The sequence below is a fragment of the Ixodes scapularis genome, unplaced genomic scaffold (genome assembly GCF_016920785.2).
Source record: "Ixodes scapularis isolate PalLabHiFi unplaced genomic scaffold, ASM1692078v2 PGA_scaffold1__304_contigs__length_218370807, whole genome shotgun sequence".
Classification (NCBI taxonomy): domain Eukaryota; kingdom Metazoa; phylum Arthropoda; class Arachnida; order Ixodida; family Ixodidae; genus Ixodes; species Ixodes scapularis.
Genome location: NW_024609846.1, coordinates 189,854,426 through 189,879,961, shown reverse-complemented (window position 1 = coordinate 189,879,961; position 25,536 = coordinate 189,854,426). Strand labels below are relative to the sequence as shown.

Genomic DNA, 25,536 nt, shown 5'->3' with positions numbered 1-25,536 from the left:
GAACGCATTCGATATTTTGGCTACTAGATTCTGCACCTTCCGCAGGCCAATCGACCTCCTCCCAGACCACGCCACTGGAGTTGTCCGCGCAGCTTGTGTACTGCACAACTACCTACAAGACGACAAGTTGCACATGCTAAATGCCTATGCTGATTGAAGTCGACCACTTCGGCAACATCGTTGATGGCCAGTGGCGCAAGAAGGTCTCTCAACAGACAAACGCGTTGCTCTACCTACCGAGGCTGAGATCGCGGTACGTCGACCGATCTCCCCAAAAATGCAACACAATGGCCACCGCAGTGAGAGACCTGTACTGCAGGTACTTTGTAAAGGAAGCTGGAGTGTCCTGGCAAAGGAACCGTAGTGTCAGTAGTCCTAAGTAGTGTCAGTGGTATGGTGACAAATCACGAAGTTTTCAAATTTTTGTGTGTGACGATCATCTGACCTATTTCCGGTGGAACAGGGAGCTGAGGCCACCATTACAACAATATTCTGCCGGTGCGAGTTAGATACTTTTGAACGGGCGTTCTGGTGTGAGATGGCTTCCGTGTGAGGCCCACTAGGACTTTGAACAGAGAAAATGAAACATCTGTATTGTGCCAAGACCGGTGCTACTGGAGGGGGATGGAATTAGGGACTCTCCCTGTTCATGTACGCTCTTAAGTGCTTAACTAGGAGTGGACATAATTTATACTCTGCCTCCCGTGGAGGAGTGACCCAGTCCTCTCAGATCCTTGGTTGGTTAAGTGGGACGAGGGTTTTCAGTGCACGTTCTGCAAGATCCTGAACTGACGCGCATCCTTAAAGGGAAGCCGGAACAATTCTTAAAAAAAAAATGAAAGCCGTTTACAACTCCCTGTAACGCCGAATTAGAGCGCAGCTCTTGAGGAGGAGGAGGGGAGGGTACTGGTGGGGGGGGGGTCAAGTGACCTCGGGGGGCGGGAAGTCACGTGACCTCGGGGGGCGGGAAGTCACGTGACCTTGGGGCGTCACGTGACGTCGGGGGGTCGCGTGACCTGGGACCACGTGACGATGCCGATGACGTCATCAGTGACGTCACTGATGACGTCATCAGTGATGATGACGATGACGATACGGATGCCGGTGACGTCATCAGTGACGTCACTGATGACGTCATCAGTGGCTATGACTTCAACGGGGGGTCACGTGACCTCGGGGGGTATCCCCAGGTCACGTGACCCCCCCCCCCCCCGGGGTCACGTGACCTGGGTAACCTTCGTGACCCTCGTGAGGGTAACCCTAGTAACCCTTGTGAGGGCAACTCTGGTGACCCTCGTGAGGGTAACTCTCGTGACCCTCGTGAGGGTAACTCTCGTGACCCTCGTGAGGGTAACTCTCATAACCCTCGTGACCCTCGTGAGGGTAACCCTCGTGAAGGTAACCCTTTTGAGGGTAACTAACCCTCGTAACCCTCGTGAGGGTTACGAGGGTAAGTAACCTTCGCGGAGGGTAACCCCCGTGAAGGTAACCCTTTTAAGGGTAACTAACCCTCGTAACCCTCGTGAGGGTTACGAGGGTAAGTAACCCTCGTGAGGGTAACCCTCGTGAAGGTAACCCTTTTGAGGGTAACTAACCCTCGTAACCCTCGTGAGGGTTACGAGGGTAAGTAACCCTCGTGGCCCTCGTGATCCTCGTGAGGGTAACCCTCATGAGATTAACCCTCGTAACCCTCGTAACCCTCACGAGGGTTACGAGAGTTGCGGTTACGCCGACGCCGACGGCGACGCCGACGCTGACGCCGCTCAAGCCGGGAACGGGCCCCTAAGAGCTGCGCTCTAAAATGAGATAGAGGTTGATTCTAGCGTAGTTTTTTCCTGTGAATATGAATAGGGAGTTTTAGTAGATCGTTTTCGCCGTCCCGCAATGCTTTCCGCATCCCACTACGATACCCTGAACTCTACAGTCAAGGCCATGGGCGCGCAGGCGCATTAGCGGCTTCTTCGTTGTGGAGGGCTTAGCGGAGGGGGAAACGCGGTCTACGAAAACTCCCTAATATCGCGTTCGTTTTCCCCGAAGATGTAACTAAACGCGAGAAAACACGAAAAACACCCGACCCGTCGTGGCGTCATAAGAGGACCTTTCGGTCGCAAAGCTCGTGTCGCTCGAGGGCCGCGCATGCAATCCCTAGCTTGCCAGGTGCATTCACCCGTACTGGCAGAAGTGTTGACATCGTTTTCTGCTCTTCTTAAAACAAAATAGCAAGCGTACGCGTGCATAGCTTTGATGGACGCTGCTGGAAGGAAGATTCCGAAAACTCCTTTTGTGACGTCACGCTCCTGGGAGGGGGGCCTTCGGTGGTACTTTGAAAATGATTTTCTGCAACCTCAATGCACCAAATTATTAAAAAAAAATCGATACTCGAGATTCTGGAGGTGAAATGAAGACGATTTAAGTGTGTTTCCTCGAATACAAAACCGCTTCAGCTTCCCTTTAACTTGGTGTGTGAGAGTTATTTGAGTAGTCTCCGAAGTACGTGCATTTAGGTGGTTCAGGTAGATCTGCAACGTGCTAGAGGTAGTGTAGTGTTGAGAGCGAGTGTGTTTATACACGCCGAAGAAGCGTAGCATCTGCCCTCTCTGCGTCGTCTTCTTCTAATTGCTGAGTGCAGACGTGTTTTCTTTGCGCTCCGCCGCAAGCGATTTCTGTATCCTGTTTGGGGAGTGCTAGCCCCCCGGACACAACTCAAATCAACGAGGACAATGCCATGGACTACCAAGGGTCCCCCCGTCCAGCGATTTTGAACCCCACAGGGGTCAATTTCGGCGAATTTGGAAATTGAGAACATGGATACCGTGGTAAGCCTAACCTCTGGCACCGGCGGTCCTCAGACCTCGACAGATATGACGCAGCTGCCCACGCCCAACCTCACGACCATTGATATCCAACTTGACGCCGGACTTCTCATGCATTTGGGAATTGCCAAGGAAGACATCGGAAAGCTGATAACTGGACTTCTTGTCAATTACGCTCAAGGGACATTGAACCTAACCAGAAGCTCAAGTCCGCAGGGCGCCGCGAATGAGCAGGTGAGCTCTTGTTTTTTACACGCGTTTCCGACGCTGGAAGAATCTCAAAATTTGGAAAAGCCCTTTGCTAAGGAAAGCAAAGCTCAGCCTGACGGCACTGGTACTGTCATAATGGGAGGGAATGCCGGAGACGACATCGAGTTCCTAGTCGCGAATATGCGCAGGAGGAAACGTTCGAAGTGGACCAATGTAGAGTCGGACGACATAACAGCTGCGGAAAACACGCAGGAAACTCAGGCGTCCGTGCAAACCGTCGTTCTCAAGCCCATCTGCAAAGAGAACGTTAAGAACCTTACAGCGAGGGAAATTAGGCGAGCCGTAGCAGAGGCGGGAATCGCAGAATACGAAGACTACAAGATTCAAATTCAGCCCAGAGCTAATACTGTCGCGCTCACCACCAGGGACGAAAAGATAACAGAAAAACTACTCCAGGTGACGGAAGTGAAGAAAGACAAAGATTCATACGCCCTGAAACCCTACAAGGCAATGGGTCACAATCAAGTGCGTGGGGTTATCTACCTGCATGGAGACAACAGCGCTGAAACCCCAGAAACACTCGTCCCAGATCTGGTATGTCGAACCGCGAAGATCGTCTTCGCAAGACTTATGGGCAAAACTAGCAACGCGGTCGTCATCACGTTCGAGGGCACTAGGCTACCAAAGAACGTAATGTTTAGCAGAGAGATCTTCACGGTGAGGCCGTACCGTCCCCGGCCCGTCGTATGTTACAATTGCCATGGAATCGGTTACAAGAGCGATGTATGCCCTATCAAAGAAAGCAGATGCGGCAATTGCGGCTACGCACACGAGGAAGATATGGAACAATGCAACAGGGAACCCAAGTGCCGAAACTGCGAGGGGCATCATGTCGCCACTAGTAATGCGTGCCCGAAAAGGAAGATACCCTAGAAAACGAAACTCCGAAAGCAGTCACCAAAACACCAACCAAGAGAAAGCTATGCCGCGGCAACAACGGACAATCGAAGACCACCTGCAGAACAGCCCATGGTCGAAGCCAAGCAAGGATCAACGCAAGGAATGATTCAGGAAGAGCAGGACTAGTGTCTTGCCTGGATGCCCGAATGGGCCCAACCGAGGGCAACTCTGGTGCCGGCAACGCGACCGCTCAAATCATTCTTCGACGCAGAAACTGAGCACAACAAACTTCGAGAAAGAGATAGCAGAACTGAGACATGCACGACGTTAGAAGAATGACGACCGGACGAACAAAGACGGATGTGACCCGCATCGTACAATGGAACTGCAGCACGTTTACGGCAAGAAGTGCGGAACTTAAACTGCGCTTCGAACGACAAGCGCCGCCAGAATTTCTATTACTTCAAGAAACGAGAAGCCCGAACATGACCCTACCCTGCTATAACTTTTACTTAATGCCTAGCATCGAGACCGTCCCGAGCCCCTGGGAGAGGAACCCGGTGACTCGGAAGGGATGGGCGGCTATCGGAGTTTTTCGGCATCTACCACAGGCGCAGCTTGACACCTCCGTGCTGTGTTCTAGCGACAGGGAGGTCGTCGCAGCGAGAGTCAGATATGGCGGGCTCAAGATGGTACTCGCTTCTATATACATCAGACCCAGAGCCAAACCAAAGGACGGAGAGACGGCAAGCTGGATCCGCGGCCTAGTTGAATTAGCCGACGGAGATTCACTGATTGTGGCCGGGGGCTTCAATGCCCCACACAAAAAAATGGGGGTACGCAACAAATACGAGAAAGGGAAGGGAACTGCTGGAAGCCATGAGAAGGGAAGGCCTGGAGCTTCAAAATGAAACTGGAGTGAAGACGAGGCTTGCTAAGCACCAGAGACAAAAGGATACCACACCGGATCTCACGTGGACCATGGGGGACCTGACCCTCGAGTGGAAGCCATGGAGGGACACGTTGGGCAGCGACCACTACCCCATCGAGTTGAAGGTAGCACACTGCGCAGGGAGGAAAGGCCGAGAGATGAGACCTATCATCAAGTGGGATCGCTTCAGAGAGATTGTGACCCAAAATATTGGGAAGGACAGGGACATCGAGGTCTGCATACAAGAGGCGCTCACGGGGTCGAAGACGCAAATCTCGGTGAAACGCGGGAGCCCCACGCCAGACACACATATGTTAAATCTTTGGGCTAGCCGGCTCCAAGCCCTACAGAAATACAAAAAAGTTAGGACGACACCGCAAAAGATTAAACTCAATATAGCCACAGCCAAAGCCACCAGGTATTCCAAGGAGCTCGGCAGGACGAGATGGAGGGCGCACTGCGGATCCTTCAATGAGAAGACCGGCCTAGGGAAAGCCTGGAGGACCTACAGAGGCATGGACGGTAAAAGGCGAAAGGCAAGGAATGCGGCACAAAACTTAGCCCTCCGGCTAAACATAACCGAAGAAGAAATGGCAGTCAGGGCAGGCGAACTTTTCTTTCCACAAGTTAGCGCAGCACCGCCGAGGACTAGCAAAACATCCGAAAGTACCCACACCCTTGAGGCACCAGAAGAACTTGGGATGGAGGACCAGCTTAACATTGGAGAACTGTTGGAAGCCTTATACACGGCCAACACAGGCAGCGCACCGGGTCCCGACGGCATTACGTACCAAGCCCTAAGGAATCTTCCCGAAAAGCCAAAGAAAAACTTCTGAACAGATATAACGAAGTTTGGAACTCTGGAGTGCTGCCGAGACAGTGGAAACTCTCGTGGGTAACGCCCATCCCCAAACCAGGCAAGCTCCTAGACAGGATAGAGAATCTAATACCGGTCTCACTGACATCGAACATTTGCAAAACAATGGAAAAAATTGTTCTCCAAAGACTACAGTGGTACTTGGAAACTCACAACAGGCTCGATCCCAGACAAACGGGTTTCAGGGAGGCGATGGGAACCCAGGGCAGCCGCAAGCTCCTCTACGAGGATGTCATGGCCAACAAAAATCAGCAAGACCCACGCCTCGTCGTCGCCCTGGACATTAAGAAGGCCTTCGATGCCGTCCCACACTGGGCAGTCATAAAAGGAGCGAGGAGGTGCGGAATCCAAGGAAAATGCCTGGCCTTCATACAAGACTTTCAGCGGGGCAGAAGGTTCCAAGTGAAGATTGGTAACACTAAAGGACCCGACACGCCGAACTGCAGGCGTGTACCACAAGGAGCAGTGATCTCACCGACACTCTTCAATATGGTGATAGCAGAGTTGCCTACCAGGCTTCGGAATATCGATGGTCTGGGCTTCACCATATATGCAGACGATGTCACGCTCTGGACACGCGGAGGCTCCTTGGGAGACCAAGAACAGACGATGCAAGAAGGTATAGATGAGGTCGCTCGATATCTCTCTGAAGTTGGGATGGAGCCATCACCGGATAAAACACAGTACATGGTTGTGGCCAGACCAAGGGACAATAGGAAAGGAATAGCCGACCTGATACGACTAGAGATCAATAGACAGGAAATAAGTAGACGCCCACACATCAAGATACTGGGGGTCACCTTCGAGGAGACGGCCCGCACCACGAGGTGGATACCCGAGCTACAGAAGTGGTGGGCACAAGGTCTCAAGCTCATCCGAAAGATCACGAGTAAGTCCTGGGGCGCTGACGAGAAAACCCTCAGGATCCTAACGGAGGCAGTACTCACACCCAAAGCATTGTACAGCTGCAACTAGCTCAATTTGACCAGACAACACTGGAAGAAACTTGAAAAGTTGAACTACCAATTGATGAGGGCAGTCACAGGCCTTCCAAAATACACAGCTATAGAATACCTGAGGAAAGAAGCCCAGATGAACACTATCGAAGAGCGTGCCGAGGTTCAGAACATTGCCCAATTTCAACGGCTCAAGAGAACAGAGCACGGACGCAAGCTCCTAGCAATTCTACCGGGTGAAACAAGGAGACGGTAGGCTCTTTAAATCGACCGGAAAATTCGGTTTCTTAACCTATCGCGCTACGACTTTGTGCAGCGTTGCCCACAGATGGTGCATTTTTTTCGTAAAATTTGCAAAGAGCGAACTTACCTGAGGAAAAAGTAAAGAAAGAAAAAGGCTTAGCTCCTATGGAAACGCAGCGACGCCACCGGTCTGCAATCAACACGGCGCCGTTTCGCACGGTAGACAAGAGATGGCGCAAGCGGTCGCGACGCCAACTGCTGCCAACGAACGAGCAGACGACGCCGAGAACCGGCGTTTTTAGCAGACAAGGAACTGCAGTTGCTTGTTGTTACCGCGCCTGTTTTTGTTTCTGCAACTGTCGCCGTTTGCGGAACGCGCGCCGCTTTTGATTCGAAAAGATCGTCTGCTAAAAACGCTGGCTCTCGGCGCCGTATGCTCATTCGTTGGCGGCGTTCGTTGCGCCATCTCTTGTCTACCGTGCAAAACGGCGCCGTGTTGATTGCAGACCGGTGGCGTCGCTGCGTTTCCATAGGAGCTAAGCCTTTTTCTTTCTTTACTTTTTCCTCAGGTAAGTTCGCTCTTTGCAAATTTTACAAAAAAAAATGCACCATCTGTGGGCGACGCTGCACAAAGTCGTAGCGCGATAGGTTAAGAAACCGAATTTTCCGGTCAATTTAAAGAGCCTACCGTCTCCTTGTTTCACCCGGTAGAATACGACATGCGAGACAGGCCCCCGCTAGAGAAACCGCAGCCTCCATGGCAAGATAACACCATCCCCGACCACAAACCCATGCCGAAGACTCTCAACCAAGGGAAGCGGGCTCGAGCGGCCAGGCTACACGCAAGCTGGTGCAAAACGCACGCGACAGAAGATGAGTTGCGGTACACGGACGCCGCCAAGACAGAGGACGCCACGACTACGTCGTGGTACGATCCTCGAAGGAATGAAGAGAGCACCGAAATACTTTCCGAAGGGGCTTCTATCAGAGAGGCGGAACTGAGGGCTATCTTGGCGGCGGTGAAAGACGTGCTCAAGAAACTGACCCAGCCAGGCAAGGCACGACTTTTTACGGACTCGCAAGAATCAATACGTGCGTGCCGATGCAGCAGAACAAAGAGTCGCACGGTAAAGCAAATAAAGAAAGTGGCAGTGGAGCTCCGCACAAGGGGCACCATACTTACAATCGAGTGGCTACCCGGACACAGTGGCATACCCGGGAACGAGAGGGCACACCGAGCCGCAGCGAAGACAGCCTGTAGTACTCACTCCGCACCAGGCTCAACCTCTCGGGAGAAGATGAAGGCGGGAGCAATGGACCCGGAGGAACGGGCCGAACTCGCCAAACTGGAGAGAAAGGCCTACCTCCGCAGCCAGCTTCCGCCGACAGACAGCAACATACTGGTACAATACAGTCGGTGGGAAACCGTCAGGATTCGAAGAATAAGAACGAAGACTGCACTTACACCATCCAAACTAGTATTTTTTGGCCTGAAAGAAGATATAGACCCAACCTGCACGAGCTGCTCGGAAGGAGCCGAGGCAACATTTCAGCATCTGCTCTGGGCCTGTAAGGGCCTCAAGCATCATAGGAATGATGTTCTGAACAAGATCCAGGGCGTAGACAAGTCTACGACGCTCGAGGAGTGGACCAATCCAACGGGCACTCCTCAGCATAGGAAAGCCATCCTCGACTCCTTGATACAGTATATCAGGGAGTCGGGTGTACATAGCCTCATCTAAGACGTCATTACCATCATCATGAAACCTCCCTCACCCCCTCACCCTTCACAACCCTTCCCCTCTCGTCTCAGGAGCACAACTCCATAGCGGGTGAACCCCTCATCAAATAAAAACATGTCTCTCTCTCTCTCTCTCTGCCCTCTCTGCAGTGCGGGGTGGGCTTTAGGTGGTTATGTGGTTAAGACAAAACTATAATACAAGGCACGGCGAGTTTCCTTCTCGTCGTGCCTTGCGTTGTAGCTTCCGGGTCACGTAGGGGTCGATTTCGTCTGGCCATTGACAAGGGGTACTCGGATCGTCGGCGGCGTGCGTAGATGAGTGGGCGGCCTTGCAGCACCGGCACACAATGCAAATATTTGCCTTTTGGCGCCGGTGCACCTCATGACTCCAGCAACGTGTTATGCTCGTCTTTATTCATATTTGATGTCTGCCAAAAAGATGAGCCTGTATTTGTTTTTTTTTTCTTTTGTAATCGCAACTTTTTGTCTTTGTTAGTTGTTATCTTTCAACATTTAAAGCCAGTAATAAAATATTTATTCCTGGATCACACCTGCCTGATGTCACCTCTCTAGTTTATTTTCACCCCGGACCTGTTGCGTGCAAATCAGTCCATTTTTTTATATAAAATTGGTGTGGTCTTTGCCTCTTTTTCGGACAAACTGGCGGACACTTTTTGTGGCAGGTATAGCCCAAAGTAGATCGACAGAGTACCGGCTGATCCCCCACAGAGTGAGGTGCTATTTTACTGTTTTCGTAGGACCTACGCTGTCCAATCGGGTCTTTACTTAACACAGCATGTGTTTTATCGGCCGATTTTCATGAAATGAACGACACGCTGGACCACACACACTACGTGTGTGTCTGTGAATAAGAACGTGAAAAACACATTCTGTACTTCCTCAGTGTAGGTCAGCATGAACAAGCTTACGTAAATGTTTAGCTTTTTTTTTATTCAAAACAATATTAGCGATTGCGAACATGACAAAAAAGAACACTGAAGATAAACGAAACTACATATATAATAAAGAAAAAAAACACAGGTTTTCAGATGCAAAAGACAGCCAAAACAACCATGTTGGTGAAATAATCGCAAACTATGCACGAAACCAAATTGTCGCAGGAGTTCTATGACAAATATCACGCGTGGCACGTGTGAAATTTGCGCAGGGAACTCATTGAATAGCAGAAAGACCCTTCCTTGAAATCTGTTTGTCGATCTCACACGAAGGTTTGTCCAGAAACCGAGAATCGCTGATCGGCACCTTGTAATTAAAGCCATTTTACACGCGTGTCAGTCGCGTAGCACGCGCCCAGCGCGTTTACATATCACTAGTTGTTGGCACTTCGTAAAAATGGGAATCACGATTTTTATCAAATGGCTTTAATAACAAGGTGCTGTTCAGCATTTCTCGGTTTCTAGACAGACCTTCGCGTCATCTGCAAGCAGATTTGAAGAAAGGATCTTCCTACGAGTCCCTTACGCAAAGTGATCGAACAGAAGCGTCAATTGTTATCGCTTGCAATTTTACAAAGGAAGAACCCACAACCCTCGCATGGTACGCGAACGCCAGTTCGTTTGAATGCCGAACTCAAGCTTAAGCCTAGTTCACATGCAGCGGTTTTGGCCCTAGAGCGGCGCGATTTCTGCCGTCGCGGCGCTCTGGCCAGCACCAGCAATTCAGTGGCACGAGCGCCGCGACGGCAGAAATCGCGCCGCTTTAAGCCTAGTTCACATGCAGCGGTTTTGGCCCTAGAGCGGCGCGATTTCTGCCGTCGCGGCGCTCTGGCCAGCACCAGCAATTCAGTGGCACGAGCGCCGCGACGGCAGAAATCGCGCCGCTTTAAGCTTAGTTCACATGCAGCGGTTTTGGCCCTAGAGCGGCGCGATTTCTGCCGTCGCGGCGCTCGTGCCGCAGAATTGCTGGTGCTAGCCAGAGCGCCGCGACGGCAGAAATCGCGCCGCTCTAGGGCCAAAACCGCTGCATGTGAACTAGGCTTGAGGGCCAAAATCGCTGCATGTGAAATCCGCTTTAAGCGGGTTTCACATGCAGCGATTCCGCCGCCCAAATCGCTGCCGCTAGCGGCGCGGCGGCACGAATCGCGAGGTTTCATTTCACATGAGCGTTTTCTGCCGCTGCGATGGCCAATGTTGCTTGCAGCAAGCAGATGCGCAGAGCCGGTTACAGCGGCTTCTAACAACAATTTTTATGCCTTAGTTTTCAGTTTCCCCTTTAATTTAGCCTTAATAAATCAAAGAAAAGCGTCGAAAATACTAAATAAACGTTGGTCTTATTTGTTTATGGTTCTTTTTTCAAACTTCGTTTTTGCGGAGGATGTAACCTGGGATCATCCTCAGCAGCGTCACGGGCAGCGCCTTCCTCGGATGTAAACACTCCAACTGATATGGCCGACCCGAACCTCCTGGACATAGTTGGTATTTCCGAAATTGGGGTATGTGCTCATGATCCGGAGTATGTCCGTCTACGAAGACTTGAAGAGTATCTTCTCTTAAGAAAGAAGCAGATCCTGCTTACTCTCCCGAGCCCAAGGCGCTGGTGGGTAAGGCCCATCTGGCAAAACCGCAGGAGAGAGTCGGAGTTCCATACATCGGTGAGTTGTGACCTCGTATTTTGATACCAAGGATTTTCTATTGGTATTAGTTTTCTCACAATGTAATATATTCGTGCAGATGCCTTTGCTTATAAGTGGGGACACGGAGTACTTCCAGAAGTACTATAAGATGAGACCTGAAAAATTTGAAGAGCTCCATTCCCTGATCGAAACACCACTCACAAGAGCTTACCTCACGCGGGAGCCGCTATTATCGCGGGCTAGACTTGCCATGACACTCAGGTACTGGGAACTTTCCTGCTTTTCTATTTAGCTCTGATTTATGCACAGACATATGATTTACTGTTCCACCCGCTTTCTTTAAGGTACTTATCGTCTGGAATGCAGATACAGGACATTGCTCTGGCCTTTAGAGTCGGAATCTCGACAGCGGCGGGTGTCATTCACTCCACCTGCAAGATTCTCTGGACAGCTCTCCAACCCCTTTGTCTAAAGGTATGTTGAAAGGCTGGCTGGTCAAATTAGTGATAGAAAATGCTTTGCTTAAGATTAAATTTTGCGCACCTCTTCTATTACCAGTAATTTGTGAGGTGCTTTTAGAGAAATACTGACACTGCTGGGGATTCTAGTATTGAATACGTTTTAAATCGGGAAATAAGCATACTGATTAAGATGATGCGTCCACGGTGACCGTTCAATGTAGATCCGAGAGCTCAGCTCGCGCACTGCCGTCCGAGCCCCGCTTCTTTTTGCCTGACAATACCTGCGTATACAAGCCGCCACAGTTCGTCAGCGGGTTTCACATGCAGCGATTTTGGCTCTAGAGCGGCGCGATTTCTGCCGTCGCGGCGCTCTGGCCAGCCGCAGCGGCTGAGCGGCACGGTTCCACCTGGTTGGAAATTCTTCGCCGCGGCAGAGCGGCAGCTCTCGCCTTGGCCACTCACAGCGAGGCGTTAAGTCACGTGCCAGGAGGAGAAACATTGCGGGAAAGCTGGCGCACAGGACGGTGGCGTTTTCACGTTCTTGAAGCAGACGACCAGCAGAGAAAGTACGCAAGCGACTGGTTTGCGATATCTCTTTTACGGCGGGTCGCGCTTCTTTGCTTCAGCAGTGGCGTCGGAACTGTTCAGTAGATCATTGAGGAGAGGGATTGCTGTCCCCTTCCTCGGAATTTGTTTTCTCAATGAATTACGCGACTCTTTTTTGCTTTCCTCGCCCGAGTACCGACTGTAGCGAGCGCAAGAGACGCTACTTGGTAGCGGGTTGTACGTGCGCTAGTGAGAAAAACAAAAGAAGAAGAACTGAGCGACATTGACATGTTTTTTTCCAACAAAGATCGTTGCACCAAGTAAGACGAAACATGTTGCGCCCAGTTCAATGAACTGCTTATCAGTGAACTGTCCAAGCGTCGGGTTTTTTAGGACGCGCAGCTCAAAGAATTTAGGAACAATGGGATCAAAGGGAAACCCTGGGAAGAGGTGGCTGAGGCCTCGAAAGTGATCGACAAGACCGGTATGAAACGACTGCACTACTACCGGTTCGCGAGGTTCGGGTCGGTCATATCAGTTGAAGTATGGTGCCTGGATCGCGTCTTTGACTGGTGTGTTTACCGCGGCCAAAAAAGTGGTCCCTCGATTTCCGCCTGATGACGTCATAAAAGTGTTCTGCTGTCGCCGGTTGCGACCCTGGTGGCGTCCCAACAGTTATGGTGTATGTAGCAGATGCCTGTTCTGCTGCAGGTCGCTTTCCACTGTGACAGTTCACGGAAGCTAGTGCAGCCGGAAGTTGGGACGCCTAACGGGACGCCGTGACGACAGCGACACTCGCGTTCGCTCCTGGTTTTCGCCAGCATTTCTACGGCCAACCGCCAGGATCGCGACAGGCAACAGCATGACACTCGCGTCATTTGTTGCCACATCGGGACCACTTTTGATGTATGGGCGGGATAGGACGCTAAACACACCAGTCGAAGACGCGCTCCAGGCACCATAGTTGAAGTCTACATCCGAGAAAGGCGCTGCCCATGACGCAGCCGAGGATGATTCGACGTTTGATCCTCCGCGACAACGAAGTTCGAAAGAAAACAAGAACCATAAACAAATAGGATCAAGGTTTATTTAATATTTTAAACGCTTTTTTTATTTTATTAAGGTGAAATTAAAGGGTAAAATGAAAACTAAGGCATTAAAATTATTGGAAGCCGCTGTAACCTACTGTGAGCATCTGCTTGCTGCAAGCAACATTGGCCATCGCAACCGCAGGAAACGCTCATGTGAAGTGAAACCTCGCGATCCGTGCCGCCACGCCGCTAGCGGCAACGATTTCGGCCACGAAATCCCTTCATGTGAAACCCGCGTAGATTAATGGTGCTATATCAATGAAGGCCATCTTGCACAAAGTTGAGCACTTATTATGAAGTTCTGGAGTTGAGTATTGTAATGTAGTATACAGATCATGAAAACCTTAAAACGGTTAAGGGATTAACCAATGTTTACTTATGTATCTGTGCTTACATATATTATATACCATCGAAAATTGTAGTTTATGAAACTGATTTCAGAATTTCCATGCAGTCGCGTTTGAAATATTTAGAAGGCTCTATTACATGTCTGCTGCTATGACACAATGTCATCACAGGTGCCAACTACTGAGAGATGGCAGGAAGTTGCTGAGGGCTTCCAGAACAAGTGGAATTTCCCCCACTGTGTTGGTGCTGTGGATGGCAAACACATCGAGATTCAGGCACCACCGAATTCTGGTAGCTTATACTACAACTATAAGGTGCAGTTTGCGTCAGTACTTTTTATGAGCTGTATTTCTCACTGCATTTATGATTTGTTGTCATTACAGGGTACATACTCTATCGTACTAATGGCTGTTGTGGACAGTGACTTGAAGTTCGTTGCTGTAGACGTCGGTGCCTACGGACGACAGAGTGATGGAGGTACCCTAAGTGCCTCTCAGTTCGGTAAATGTCTCGAAAATGGCCTCCTCGGCCTGCCACCACCAAAGCGGCTTCCAAACTCGACAGTAATCGCACCATATGTGTTCTTGGGGGACGAAGCGTTCCACCTACGCCCCGACTTTTTGAGACCATACCCGGGAAAGCACCAGGACGATGACAAACGAATATTCAACTATCGGCTCAGCCGTGCAAGGTGACTTAAAAGCGCAATAACCATGTAGTGAATTGGAGAGGTTGGGCGGGTAGTTTCAAGCAGGGTAGCAAATAGTTTAATTGTTGTTGTTTTTGGTCTGTTTTGTTGCGGGATAATTGTAAAGAATCATTTCCGTGAACCTGTCTCCACTTGTGCAGGAGGTGCGCCGAAAATGCTTTTGGCGTGTTGGCATCAAGGTTTCGGATATTCCGAAGAACCATCAACTTGCTACCAGAACACGCAGACTACGTCGTCATGGCAACTTGCGCACTACACAACTACTTGCGGGACGACTCCGTCTACATTCCTCCTAGCTACGTTGACAAAGAGGACGCCTATGGCAACATCACGAACGGCAACTGGCGATCGACATTCAAAGACAACGAAACAGTTATGACGGACCTGGAGCCTCCGGTGGGGCACAATTACAGCGGTTCCGCACGTGAAGCGAGGGACCTCTTCTGCTCCTACTTTATGAGCAGGCAAGGGGCCGTACCTTGGCAGCGGACCTCTGCTGGGCTACGTCCTTGAACGGAAGCGCACCTTGTGCTGCGAGCACTTGGAAACTTTTGCATACATTGCATGGTAGACACCATCCAGACGAATAAACAAGCAAAAGGTGTGACTCATCTGTCTTTACTCGCTCTTTACAAGAAGTGCGTCAGGGTATCGGCCTTGAGCATACTGAGATAGAATATGTAGAAGTTCCATCTTAAGGTGAGTCTGCATAGACTCGGGTGTCGCCTTCAAGTATGGATCTAGGGAGAGCAGGAAGTGGACAGTAGCATCCATAGGCTTGTGTGCTGCCAGGGCCCCTCTCACAACGTTGAGTTCGTCTTCCACTGCTTCCAAGTCCTGCTTCCGTTTTTGGCTTTTTGCGTGTGTCCTAGTCGCTACGCTTTCTCTTGGGCAGCTTCCCGGCTCGGCTGCTTGGGAAGGACCAGCAGCAGAGGTCTCGGCGTAGCCCGGTGACGCAAAAATCAGATTCAGACTGCTTGAGGCGTCCGGCCCCCTTGGGCTCCCTTGAGGCGTCGGACTGTCTGCTGCCGGTTGACTCATGTGTGCCACCGTTAAATCGGTGGCCTCCATGTTGCTGAAGCTTCTAAAAAGAATGTAAATTATTAAATGGGCGGTGCAACAATTTTTCTACTTCGCGCAAATACCACTCAGAACGGAACACTGACGTTACTGACATATATGAAACACGCGTTCGTCTTTCAACCCACGTAATAGAAGTTCCAGAAAAACATTAAAAAAAAACGAGCAGCGTTCACCCCGTCAACTCGCAGCCAGAACAAGCGGCCATGTGATCTGGAGCCGATTATATGCCGCCAATGTTGATCATAGCCACGCGCTGGGGTTGGCAAAGCATAGGACACGCGCTGAGTTCCAGACATTGCTATGGCTCGGCTATTGTCGTCGTCGCAGCGATTGGTCACGGGCCACTACCCGAATGCTTCTCGAGCTAGTAATTATTACAAGCCCAAATCGAGTGCCCACGCAATACTCGGGTCCAATCTATGAACCGCATTCAAATATCGTCATTTGGGGCGTACTGCGATCCCCACGGTACGTCATCAAAATTCGCAAAGGAAAGATTGAATGAAAATGATCGCTTTTGTCCCTGAAATTACACCGCAACAAAAGAGTTTCTTAGCCAGTGGCGTTGCGAGTATCCTTGAGTCCCACTAGTGCCAGTAAGCTCGTGCAAAGTGAAAAACATTCCAATTGAATATCGTTGCACCGCTCCTTTAAGCACTTCTGCTCACACCTATCAATTAATATTGATATTTTCCAACACTTACTTGCGCAAACCAAATGTGTCCCTCAGGAACTGCATTTGGTCCATGTAGGGCCAAACCTTAGATTTTGAGGAAGCTGCAGCCCCACTCTTTTTTGTCCCCTTCTCGTCATTCATTTTTTTTTCGGAAAGTGTCCCTCAGGTTCTTCAATCGGGAGTGGACCTCATCCACTGTCACTGAAATGTCAAGTCGTATACAGCGTGATGCATGTTGATTAAAAGGCTGATGATGCTGGACATTTAGATTAACATAGCGCGCATTGCGCATGTTGCCGTCTTCGAGAGCGCTCGTAATACAGTCGACTCAAAAGGGATAAATGACTGTCCTACAGTCGGTGATCCGCATCGAACACAAGCTTTTTGGCTTTGATAACAGTAGAGAGTTTTATCAAACGCTTAACACAATACCGATACGATGCCGGTACAGTCCGGGTGCGCTTAAAAGCATGCTACAAAGTAGTAGCGCAAGCTCCGCTGTACCGGGCTATCGTTTACGATCTGCTAAAACTCTCTAATGTCGTACGCGCCACCAGAGCCCTGCGACAGGCAACGAGCGGGGGCGGGAAGCGCAGCATTGAACGCTTCTAAATTTGGGGTCAACTTTCTGTGCCATTTCGAAGAGCGCGCTTCCATAGATTTCGCCGGTGCTCAATGTTCCGAGATTCACGCGCACCCACACATTTGATTTCATAGCGTTGGAATCTTGTCCCCAAGTATAGGAAAGCAGAAACATCGAGTTACAACGACCGAAAGTACGAAGGCAAGCTGGTTAGCTTAGTCTTAGGTAATGTCAAGTGCTTGGTCACAAGCCATGGGCATTGCTGTTCTTGGTCTACTACGACTGCTGGGAACACCCTGTGCAATTGTTCAGATATCACTATAAGCCACTTTGCAATATTTATTTTAAAAATCAAGACCCCTCACCAGATACGTCCGAATTACTCGGATATTGGGGGGCAGGGGGGAGGGGGGGGGGGGGGCAAACAGAGTTATTTTTTGCCCCGTCCAAGTACGTATTCCTTACATTAAAATTTAGAAATATCTAGGGGGGCGCGAGGAAGGGGAAGGGGGGCCGTCGCCTCCCTCTGTTCTGATACCATGCACTGCCTTTGACGTTTGCTGAATAATTCACATGGTTAAACAGTGTAAAAACGTTGAAACCCGTAGTAGTGCAGTGGTTTCATACCGGTCTTGTCGATCACTTTCACGGCTTCAGTCACCTCTTCGCAGAGTGTCTCTTTCGTCCCAGTGTTCCTAAATGCTTTGAGCTGCGCGTCCCAAAGAAGCCGACGCTTGGACACTTCACTTATCAGGAGTTCATTGAACTGGGCGCGATACATTTTCCTACTTGTTGGGCGATCTGTGTTCGAGAAGACACGAAATGTCGCTCAGTTCTTCTTCTTTTATTTTCCCACTAGCGCTCGCACGAGCCGCTTCCGATTAGCGTCTCTTGCGCTCGCTACAGTCGGTACTCAGGTGAGGAAAGCAAAAAGAGCCGCGTAATTCATTGAGAAAACAAATTCTGAGGAACGGCACAGCCATCCCCCTCCTCCATAATCTCCTGAACAGTTCCGACTCGACTGCTGAGGCAAAGAAGCTCGACCCACCCGAAAAAAAAAAACCGCAAACCAGTCGCTGCGTGCTTTCTCTGCTTGTCCTCTGCTTCAAGAACGTGAAACAGTGGCTCTTTCTTTCGTGTGTATGAAAGCTTTAGAGTGCTTGGTTTGAGGGTGCGGTGTTTCCTTGTCAGTTGTGAAGGTGAAACTGCCGCCGTCCTATCTGCCAGCTTTCCCGCAATGCTTCTCCTCCTGTCACGTGATTTCCCGCCGCGCTGTGAGTGGCCAGAAGCTGCCGCTCTGCCGCGGCGAAAAATTTCCAACCTGGTGGAACCGCGCCGCTCAACCGCTGCGGCTGGCCAGAGCGCCGCGACGGCAGAAATCGCGCCGCTCTAGTGCCAAAATCGCTGCATGTGAAACCCGCTTTACATCCCCCGGCGAAAAACATTCACTTGGGAAAAGGACATCCGCCGCCCCTCCCCCGCAGCGAATTTTGAAGACGACGACATAATTGACGCATTTTTCGTATTTTCGGTTCCCACGTTGCTGTGACCACCGTTACGTCTTTCACGAGCCGCGTTTGATTGGCTGTCCGTCCCCTTCGCAAGAGCGGCCGTTCGCAAGGAACGTTTGGCAAAATACAGAGTTGCGAATTAGTCGAATTCGCACCGCAACTGCGTTGTGCCGTAAGAACGGCGTCGCAATTGCGAAATCGCAGGAAAATTCGCACCATGTGAATCAGGCATAAGACGTCAGGAGAGGATTTCCCATCGACAGAAATAACGGTAATGTGAGATCTTCATTTTCGACAGTGTTGGCAGTGTTGATTTCAAAGCGCGATGATTTCAAGCTTCCACCGTAATAAAACAAAGACCATCGAAATTGTTCGCAAGGTGGTTACGTCCCGAAAGGGAACAATAGGAGGGCGCAACAAAAATATCTCGCCGCTAACAGGAGGCTCTGACCTGTTAGCGGTTAGCCGCCAGATTGAGCCTCTATAGCCGACCTTCTCTTGCCTTATTAATATGCCAAACCACTGAAGCGGGCGTTGACGAGGCTCCACAAAGGCCCATGCTGAGGAAATGGACACAGTAGCACTTAAATGGACAATAATCTTTCCAGCTGTGGTAATGACGAAGTGGAGCGAACGGAATAAGAGGAAACAAAAACTGAAGGTCGGTTATGACGGCGCCCATGCACAGTTGCCTGAAAGCGTCCATAAAAAGTTGGCATCAGGTCACGAGCCCCGACAAGAAAAGAACGAAGAAGCTCGCTTTTTTACCGCCCGCACCGTCACTGCTGTCACGTTCGCACGCGCTTATCATTCCATTCGACGACCACTGGATTTGAGGGTCGGCACTCCGGTTCGTTCCGCATTGACTTCGAATTTATTTCGCTGATATCCAGTTTCATGCTTGATTTCACCATCCTTTTGCAGATATCAGTGTTGGCAAATGTGTATCGTGACTCGCGTTCTTGGTACACGCTTTTAATCCGAGATTTTATCTTACAGCTTCCTCGTCTGCTCACTTCACGACGCCTCCGAGCTGAAACATGGGTAAGCACACACTGCATTTGGAGCATCGCCAAATTCAGTTGCATAAATTGTGTTAGCTTCACATCAATCGTTCGAGATTCAACCCAAGTAACAGCGCAGCCGAGGCTACGAGTCGATGGGGTGAAAAACAAAGAACTTCGAAAGTGCAGCGTCACAATATTTAATATATTACCTCGTGTCCGCAATACTCGGCTAAACCAAGCAACCGCAGTGAAAGCAGATTGACCCGGTGCTTTCAGCATCCGTCCCCGCATTTTTACGTCACTCGGCCTTTGATCACGTTTTTAATTATGGCGCCATAAAGCATTATACGTTTCATTAGTCATTCAAGATTAAATGAAAATCAGGCTCTTAATTCACTGAATGTCAGTCTTGTTTGGCTATTGGAAGTTTCTCATTTAAAGACAGAAAACAATTATCATGTATTCAAAACCTACACGGTTACTATAGCTTGGTTAGTTGGCAAACGTATCCGGATAAAAGTACAGCTAAAACTATATTCTGGTAGTAGGAAACAGAACGTGCAATCAGCTTAATTAAGCCGGTGTGGGACTAGAAGAAGAGAAGAAAAAACCGCAGTGAACGACCCGAAGCGAAAGGAGCTGCAATAACGGAAAAACTAACATTTTGGTGTCAGTGGCGGGACAATACAGCAGGATCGGAGTCAGGATGCACCCCAAACTACAGGAAACCAAACCTAGTGATCCTAGTCCTTCTCTCAAGGACACCGACGACGCTGGAGTTCCAATTACCTGCGCTCAAGCACAGCTGCAACCCGTGACGTCTGGACAAGAGGATCTCCAACGAAGAATCATCGTACTGAAGGGAAGGGGAGGCCCGGAAAATCAGACCGACTCGGCAACGGCACCCACATGTTCGAAACTCCTTCGTCTGAAACTAACCTCTTTCGATGGTAGCGAGCCACTCTACCTTTACCTCGTGCAAGTTATCATCGTTGCCTTAGCAAACAAATTTTTGGAGGACGAAACCCAGCTAACGCTCTCGCCATGCCACTGCGGGGACCAGCCATTGCGGTACTGGTCCAAAAATTAATGCAGAAATCTTACCTACCAAGCATGCGTTTGTACCGACACTCAAAGTTCGCTTTGGCGACAGGCATCTGCAAGAAGCTCATTATGGCGAACTGCGCTGCCGTCAACAACAGCCGGAGGAAACGCTACAAGCCCTGGCAACAGAAATCGAGTGCCTCTCCCCGAAAGCGTTTGCGAGAGTTACTGCGAACCCTTTGCACCTTCTGAGCACTATTGCCTTCGTCGATGATATGCAGACGTTGAAGTTCAAAGGTTTATTCAAGTTTGAGTACAGAAGACTGTTCGAGAGGATCTGCCAAATGCGTAAAGATGTCAACAATCCAAAAAGCTACAGCAGATGCCCAAGCTTCTCGTCCAGCATTGTTACAGCCCACTACTCACCTGAGCAAGCCCGGATCACGTTGGGGACATAAATGTTACATACGAGTTAACCTTATACTCCGTTTCACCTTATATTGTACCGCAGCGAAGGCGAGAAGCGCGAGCTCATAGCGTTGGGAGCTGCCCTTGGTGCACGAGAGCTTGTGCCGCCGAGATGTGCCATAGAGCAAGGAGCTCGCGCTTGTAGCCTTTCCTGCGGTACAACACAAGTTGAAACAGTATAGCAGGCGATGTTTACGATGCGGACGACAAGTGGGCTTGACAACGGACGGAGGATCGCGAATAGCAAACCAAAGCCTCCTCGTGTCTCTTTCAAGTCATTTTACAAATTTTCCAACTACACAAGTCAAGATTCACAGGGTTGGGATGCAAGAAATCCTTCTTGACACCGGGTCAGCGGTCAAAATAATCGACGCAAGGCTTGTACCGGCTTACTGTAATGCTTTCCAGGAAGAACCTCGTCTTTTCACAACCGACGGCTTTAACGTTTCTACCGGAGGACAAGTGAAGTTGGCAGTCCTGCATTTGGTGACACGTCATTAGTGCACGTCATCATTTTGTAGGATTACGTACATTCAATCCTTTGACGTAATGAGTGGTGCCAAAAAAACCGGACATTTGAGGTTAAACCCCGAACAATACAAAGCCGAGAAAACTCCGCGCACGCCTGTGGAAAAATCAGCTGCCAGAATTTTGCCATCGAAAACTGTCTTCGAGTGGGTTCAGTACCTAATTCGCTAAAGTTTCTTCGTCACCGTAAAAAAAAGGAACCTACTTCAACAATATTTCCTCAATATAGCAACGTCGGATGCACTCAAGTACAAATGTTCGATGACTTGTACTTGAGTGCATCCATTGTAAATTGTAGATACATTGTAACCATATCTGCCGAGCCTGCTTGACGGGTACGACTGACGACAAATAATAATGGAGTTAACAGTGTACCAGCCATGCACAAGTTACTAAAGAAGTAATTAAGTTACTGAAGATTGGCCTCAAAAATAATTTGGGTAGAGTAGAAGTTACTCAAAAGGAAAGAAATTCAGTACTAAGTACCGTAACAAAGTAGCAAATTACTTTTCAGCTTACTTCTATATTTTTTTTTGTAGTCAGAAGAAAGAACACAAATGTTTTAATTAGTTAGAAAAAATCTGATAGGCAAACAGAAAGCGGCTTGTGTTTTCATATAAATACTTTAGTGGTGATTAATTGTTTTCTACATTTTGTTTCCGCCCAATGATGTGCTGCGAATGTATCATTTCTACTTTGAGGTTTAGCACTGCATGAACTTGTTTTTGCAGACACTGTTTGCTCAATTACAGTCGCGTAAAGTAAATTTAAAAGGTACTTAAAGTACAGTACAAAGTCAATTAGAGGTTATGTACTTCAAGCATCATAAGTACACCGGGTGCAATCTACTTTCAGTAAAGTACTAAAAATACAACATACATTTAAAGTAAAGATACTCTTTAACAGAAACTGTCATAACGTCCTCTCATACCGCATTTTTCTTACGTTATTTTATCTGGTATGGTCCAGAAGAAATCGGATAACCAACAGATTTTTGTTTTTTTTGCTACGACAGCAAATATTGCTTAAAGTTCGGGAAAACCGGTAACCAGCTGGAACCGGTTGCTTTGCGCCTCTCCGCGTCTGTGGCGGCTTTAGCGGACACGTGTTGTCGGCGCGGTGGCGAACAATGCAATTTGACGAAGGTTCGAATATTTCTTAAGTTTGCCTCAGTAATCATTGGTGTGGCGAAGCCACACTAGTTTGTTTCCTTCCATCAGGTGTTTGAAAGCCCGCTTGCTCCACAACACACGGTCGCTAGCTTTCATGTTCTTGCTGGGGAGTAATCAGGGAAAAACGTTTTGATATCTTTTCGGTCTCGAATCACATTCAAAGTGAGGAGTGATAGGTTCTTTTTATAGGGATGTAGAACAGTGGACGGAGGATGACAGACAAGGTGTTCCACTGAAGGGAACACCAATGTTGCAGTCAAGTGAATGGGGAGGTTCCATAGCTGCTTTTCTTGAGTTTTGTTGTTTTCAATTGGCTTCTTCTGTATTAAGCCACCCACGCCGGTCGGTGTGTTGGCTATTCATCTTTGCTGCTTTTCGCCGAAAAAGCCTCTTGAACACACCGAAGGAGTTCGGTTGATTTCGCAGTCACTTGATTCTGAAAAACCTGCTCGCTGCATACGATTAATGAGAGAAATTGTCTGCTTTCAAAAAATGGGCGACACGTCTCGCAAAGTTAGAAGCTGTCCCGACATTATTATCTATCGCGCCTCCAATATTTATGTTGTATCCCATCGAAGCCAGCAGCAATATACGTCTACATTGCTGAGGCTGTGGGCCCCAAAGAAAAGATACTCAATTTCTCCGTTCAGTATTCGAAGTGAAGTTCAATGCCAGAGGGGTTCTGCGTGAATCTCCGATGAAGACTCTCTTCAGTCTGTCCGCATTCGCCTCCGCGCTGCTGGCTAGAACAATTTGGTTAAGTTTAAGTAGTATCTCTCTGTCTGTAAAATATACTTTTATTCAGCAGTCCACCTAATACCTAGTCAACTAAGCTCATATTTCAACCTAAAGAATATACTAATATTGCTTTTCATAGAACGTAGTAGGCAATGTAATACATAAACCATATATTCGTCAGAATGACTTCTCGATAGATACTAAGACCTGAATTCAAGTACGACTATCAGTTGCTTAGTGGGGCGCCAGTGGATTAACATGCTCTTTGGCTCAAGGAGCGCTTGCATAATTTTCGTAATTTTACTGCAGCATGTGTTGTCGGCCGAGCAGACGACTGGAGCTGTTTCTTAAAGGGCCTGTGACACGCCAAAATATTTTTTTTTCATCTTAGTCGTTGAATTACAAATTGTTTACATTACAAACAATTACAAAAAAAAATTGCACCACCAAAAAAATTGTTTCACTATAGAGTTGAGAAGTTTTTTTTATAAAAAATAGAAACACAAGTTCCAATTCAAACTTCCCGCCAGTGCACTGTGACGTAACAGTGTACCGCAAGATGTCGGGGCGGTCAGACGGGAGGCATCGCCGGAAGTCACGTGAGTTGTATTCTTCCTCGTGCTTACCGCGAGCGCATGTAATATTTCTTCAAATATTTTTCTTATTCTCCGCTCCTCCAGAAGCAATCCCAGCAGACGTTTCTTTTATTTGCTATTCATCGTTAAATGTTGTTGTAAAGATAGAAGAGGAGGAGTCAGTGAATTGCGTGATCATCTACAATGCCTAGCAGGGGCTGTGTGAGGGACTGTCTCGGTATTTCAGCAACTGAAGAGATTACATTGCATGCATTACCGAGAGACATACAAGAGATGGACCGGTGGCTGACTGCGGTTTCCGCAGGACAGCTATTAGAATCCGTCAGTATTCGATGGATATGCTCGATGTACATTATGATGAAGATTACAACCCTAGGCGAAGTTTACTTATGGTGTATTCACACTACGAAGATTCGCTGACGAGCTACCCACGGAGAAGCGTTTACGTCATCAGAATTTGAGGTCACGTGTTCCGCCTGACGCGCTGCTGTCGGGGGCTGACAGAATCTTCCTGGGCCCCTCGCAAAGAGTGAGGATAAAGATGGCGACCAGCGACCGTGCTGCGGACGCCGTACTTTCCGAGGGGGCTTTCCACATGTTTTTTCTTATAATGGAAGAGCACAAGTGCTTGTGGAGAATCGATCATGAAGGCTATAAGAACGTGGCGAAGAAAGGCCGCATCTGGAACGATATCTGCAAGCGACCGCAGGAAAGATTTCCCAACCTGGACGTCCTGAGAACAGGTACGAAGAATAGAGCCATGTGTTAAAGCTCGTTTTTGCATGAACATCATTGCTTTCCCTCTGAATGCGCAGTGCCTTTGAATTAAAAGGTATCGGGCGTGCAAAATGGGAATAGTCAATTGGTTCGAGACTGCTCGATCGTTCGTAGCAGACTGCTATTGCTCCAGTCATCAGTGTGCGCGCGGCGCTTTTGGTGGTATTGCTCAAACGTTAGTAGCCCACCGCGCGAGTGTCCGGAGCGGTTCGCTCCCGTACGGTGACTCTGCTATCGTTGACGTTTGTTGTTATCGAGGTGCGAGCGACGCAGGAATAAAGTATAGCCCTTATTTTCAAAATCCTCGCAGCCGTACGAGAGCGAGCCCGCTCCGTCCGCGCTCGCGCGGTCTGCCGAATTTTGACAATGGCTACGCCCATTAGATCCTGGATTTTATGTAAAAGACAAAACATTTGTAGCGCAAATATATCTTACCAATTTGCACGCTAAGTACCTTGGGAGTCACCCATTCATGTCGACAGTGCTACTCTTTCTGCATGACTGAACATAAATTGTAGTCAATCATCAGTCACATCCCGAAAACATGAATATTGTGCAGCAGAGTCGAGTTTGTTGTCAAATTATCTCCGTCTAGTAAAGCTATAAAGTTCCTTGTAATATCAAGAATTGTCTGCTGCAACAGGTTCTGAAAAAAAAAAAAAAACACCAATGTGTCGGAAGAGAGTCTCTTTCCATATCGTGGCTTCTTTTTTCAAGACACGGCCACAAATACCACGCTTGACTCAGGCGGTGGGGTCCTGCTCTCCCTGGAAAAGAGACGCCAAGGGGAAGAGTGCAAAGGGGACACGCCCGACCGCAAACGTAAACAAGCCATAAAACACACACGCACGCACGCACGCACGCACGCACGCACGCACGCACACACACTCAGAGAAATAATAAACACAATGAGGACAAGAACATGTGTTAAATA

The 25,536-nt window shown here is 49.0% G+C and overlaps 2 protein-coding genes across 3 annotated transcripts in view; both read left to right on the top strand.

The window, feature by feature from the left end:
• Positions 1-11,456: 11,456 nt before the first annotated feature.
• LOC120841206 (protein ANTAGONIST OF LIKE HETEROCHROMATIN PROTEIN 1-like) lies at positions 11,457-14,433 on the top strand. Of its 2 annotated transcripts, XM_040212071.3 has the most exons (4): positions 11,457-11,525; positions 11,609-11,738; positions 13,881-14,024; positions 14,094-14,433. In XM_040212071.3, exons 1-4 carry the CDS (start codon positions 11,515-11,517, stop codon positions 14,403-14,405), a joined length of 597 nt encoding a protein of 198 aa, XP_040068005.2. In that variant the 5' UTR covers positions 11,457-11,514; the 3' UTR covers positions 14,406-14,433. The 2 variants fall into 2 exon arrangements, with proteins under 2 accessions (XP_040068005.2, XP_042146945.1); XM_042291011.1 differs by having other exon boundaries at positions 13,881-14,433.
• A 9,933-nt stretch (positions 14,434-24,366) lies between these two features.
• The window catches only part of LOC120841191, a 153,685-nt gene continuing 152,515 nt past the window's right edge, over positions 24,367-25,536 (top strand). The window contains exon 1 of the mRNA XM_042290426.1: positions 24,367-24,568. Within this exon, the coding sequence (XP_042146360.1) occupies positions 24,367-24,568 (202 nt within the window). The remainder of the gene's footprint in view (positions 24,569-25,536) is intronic.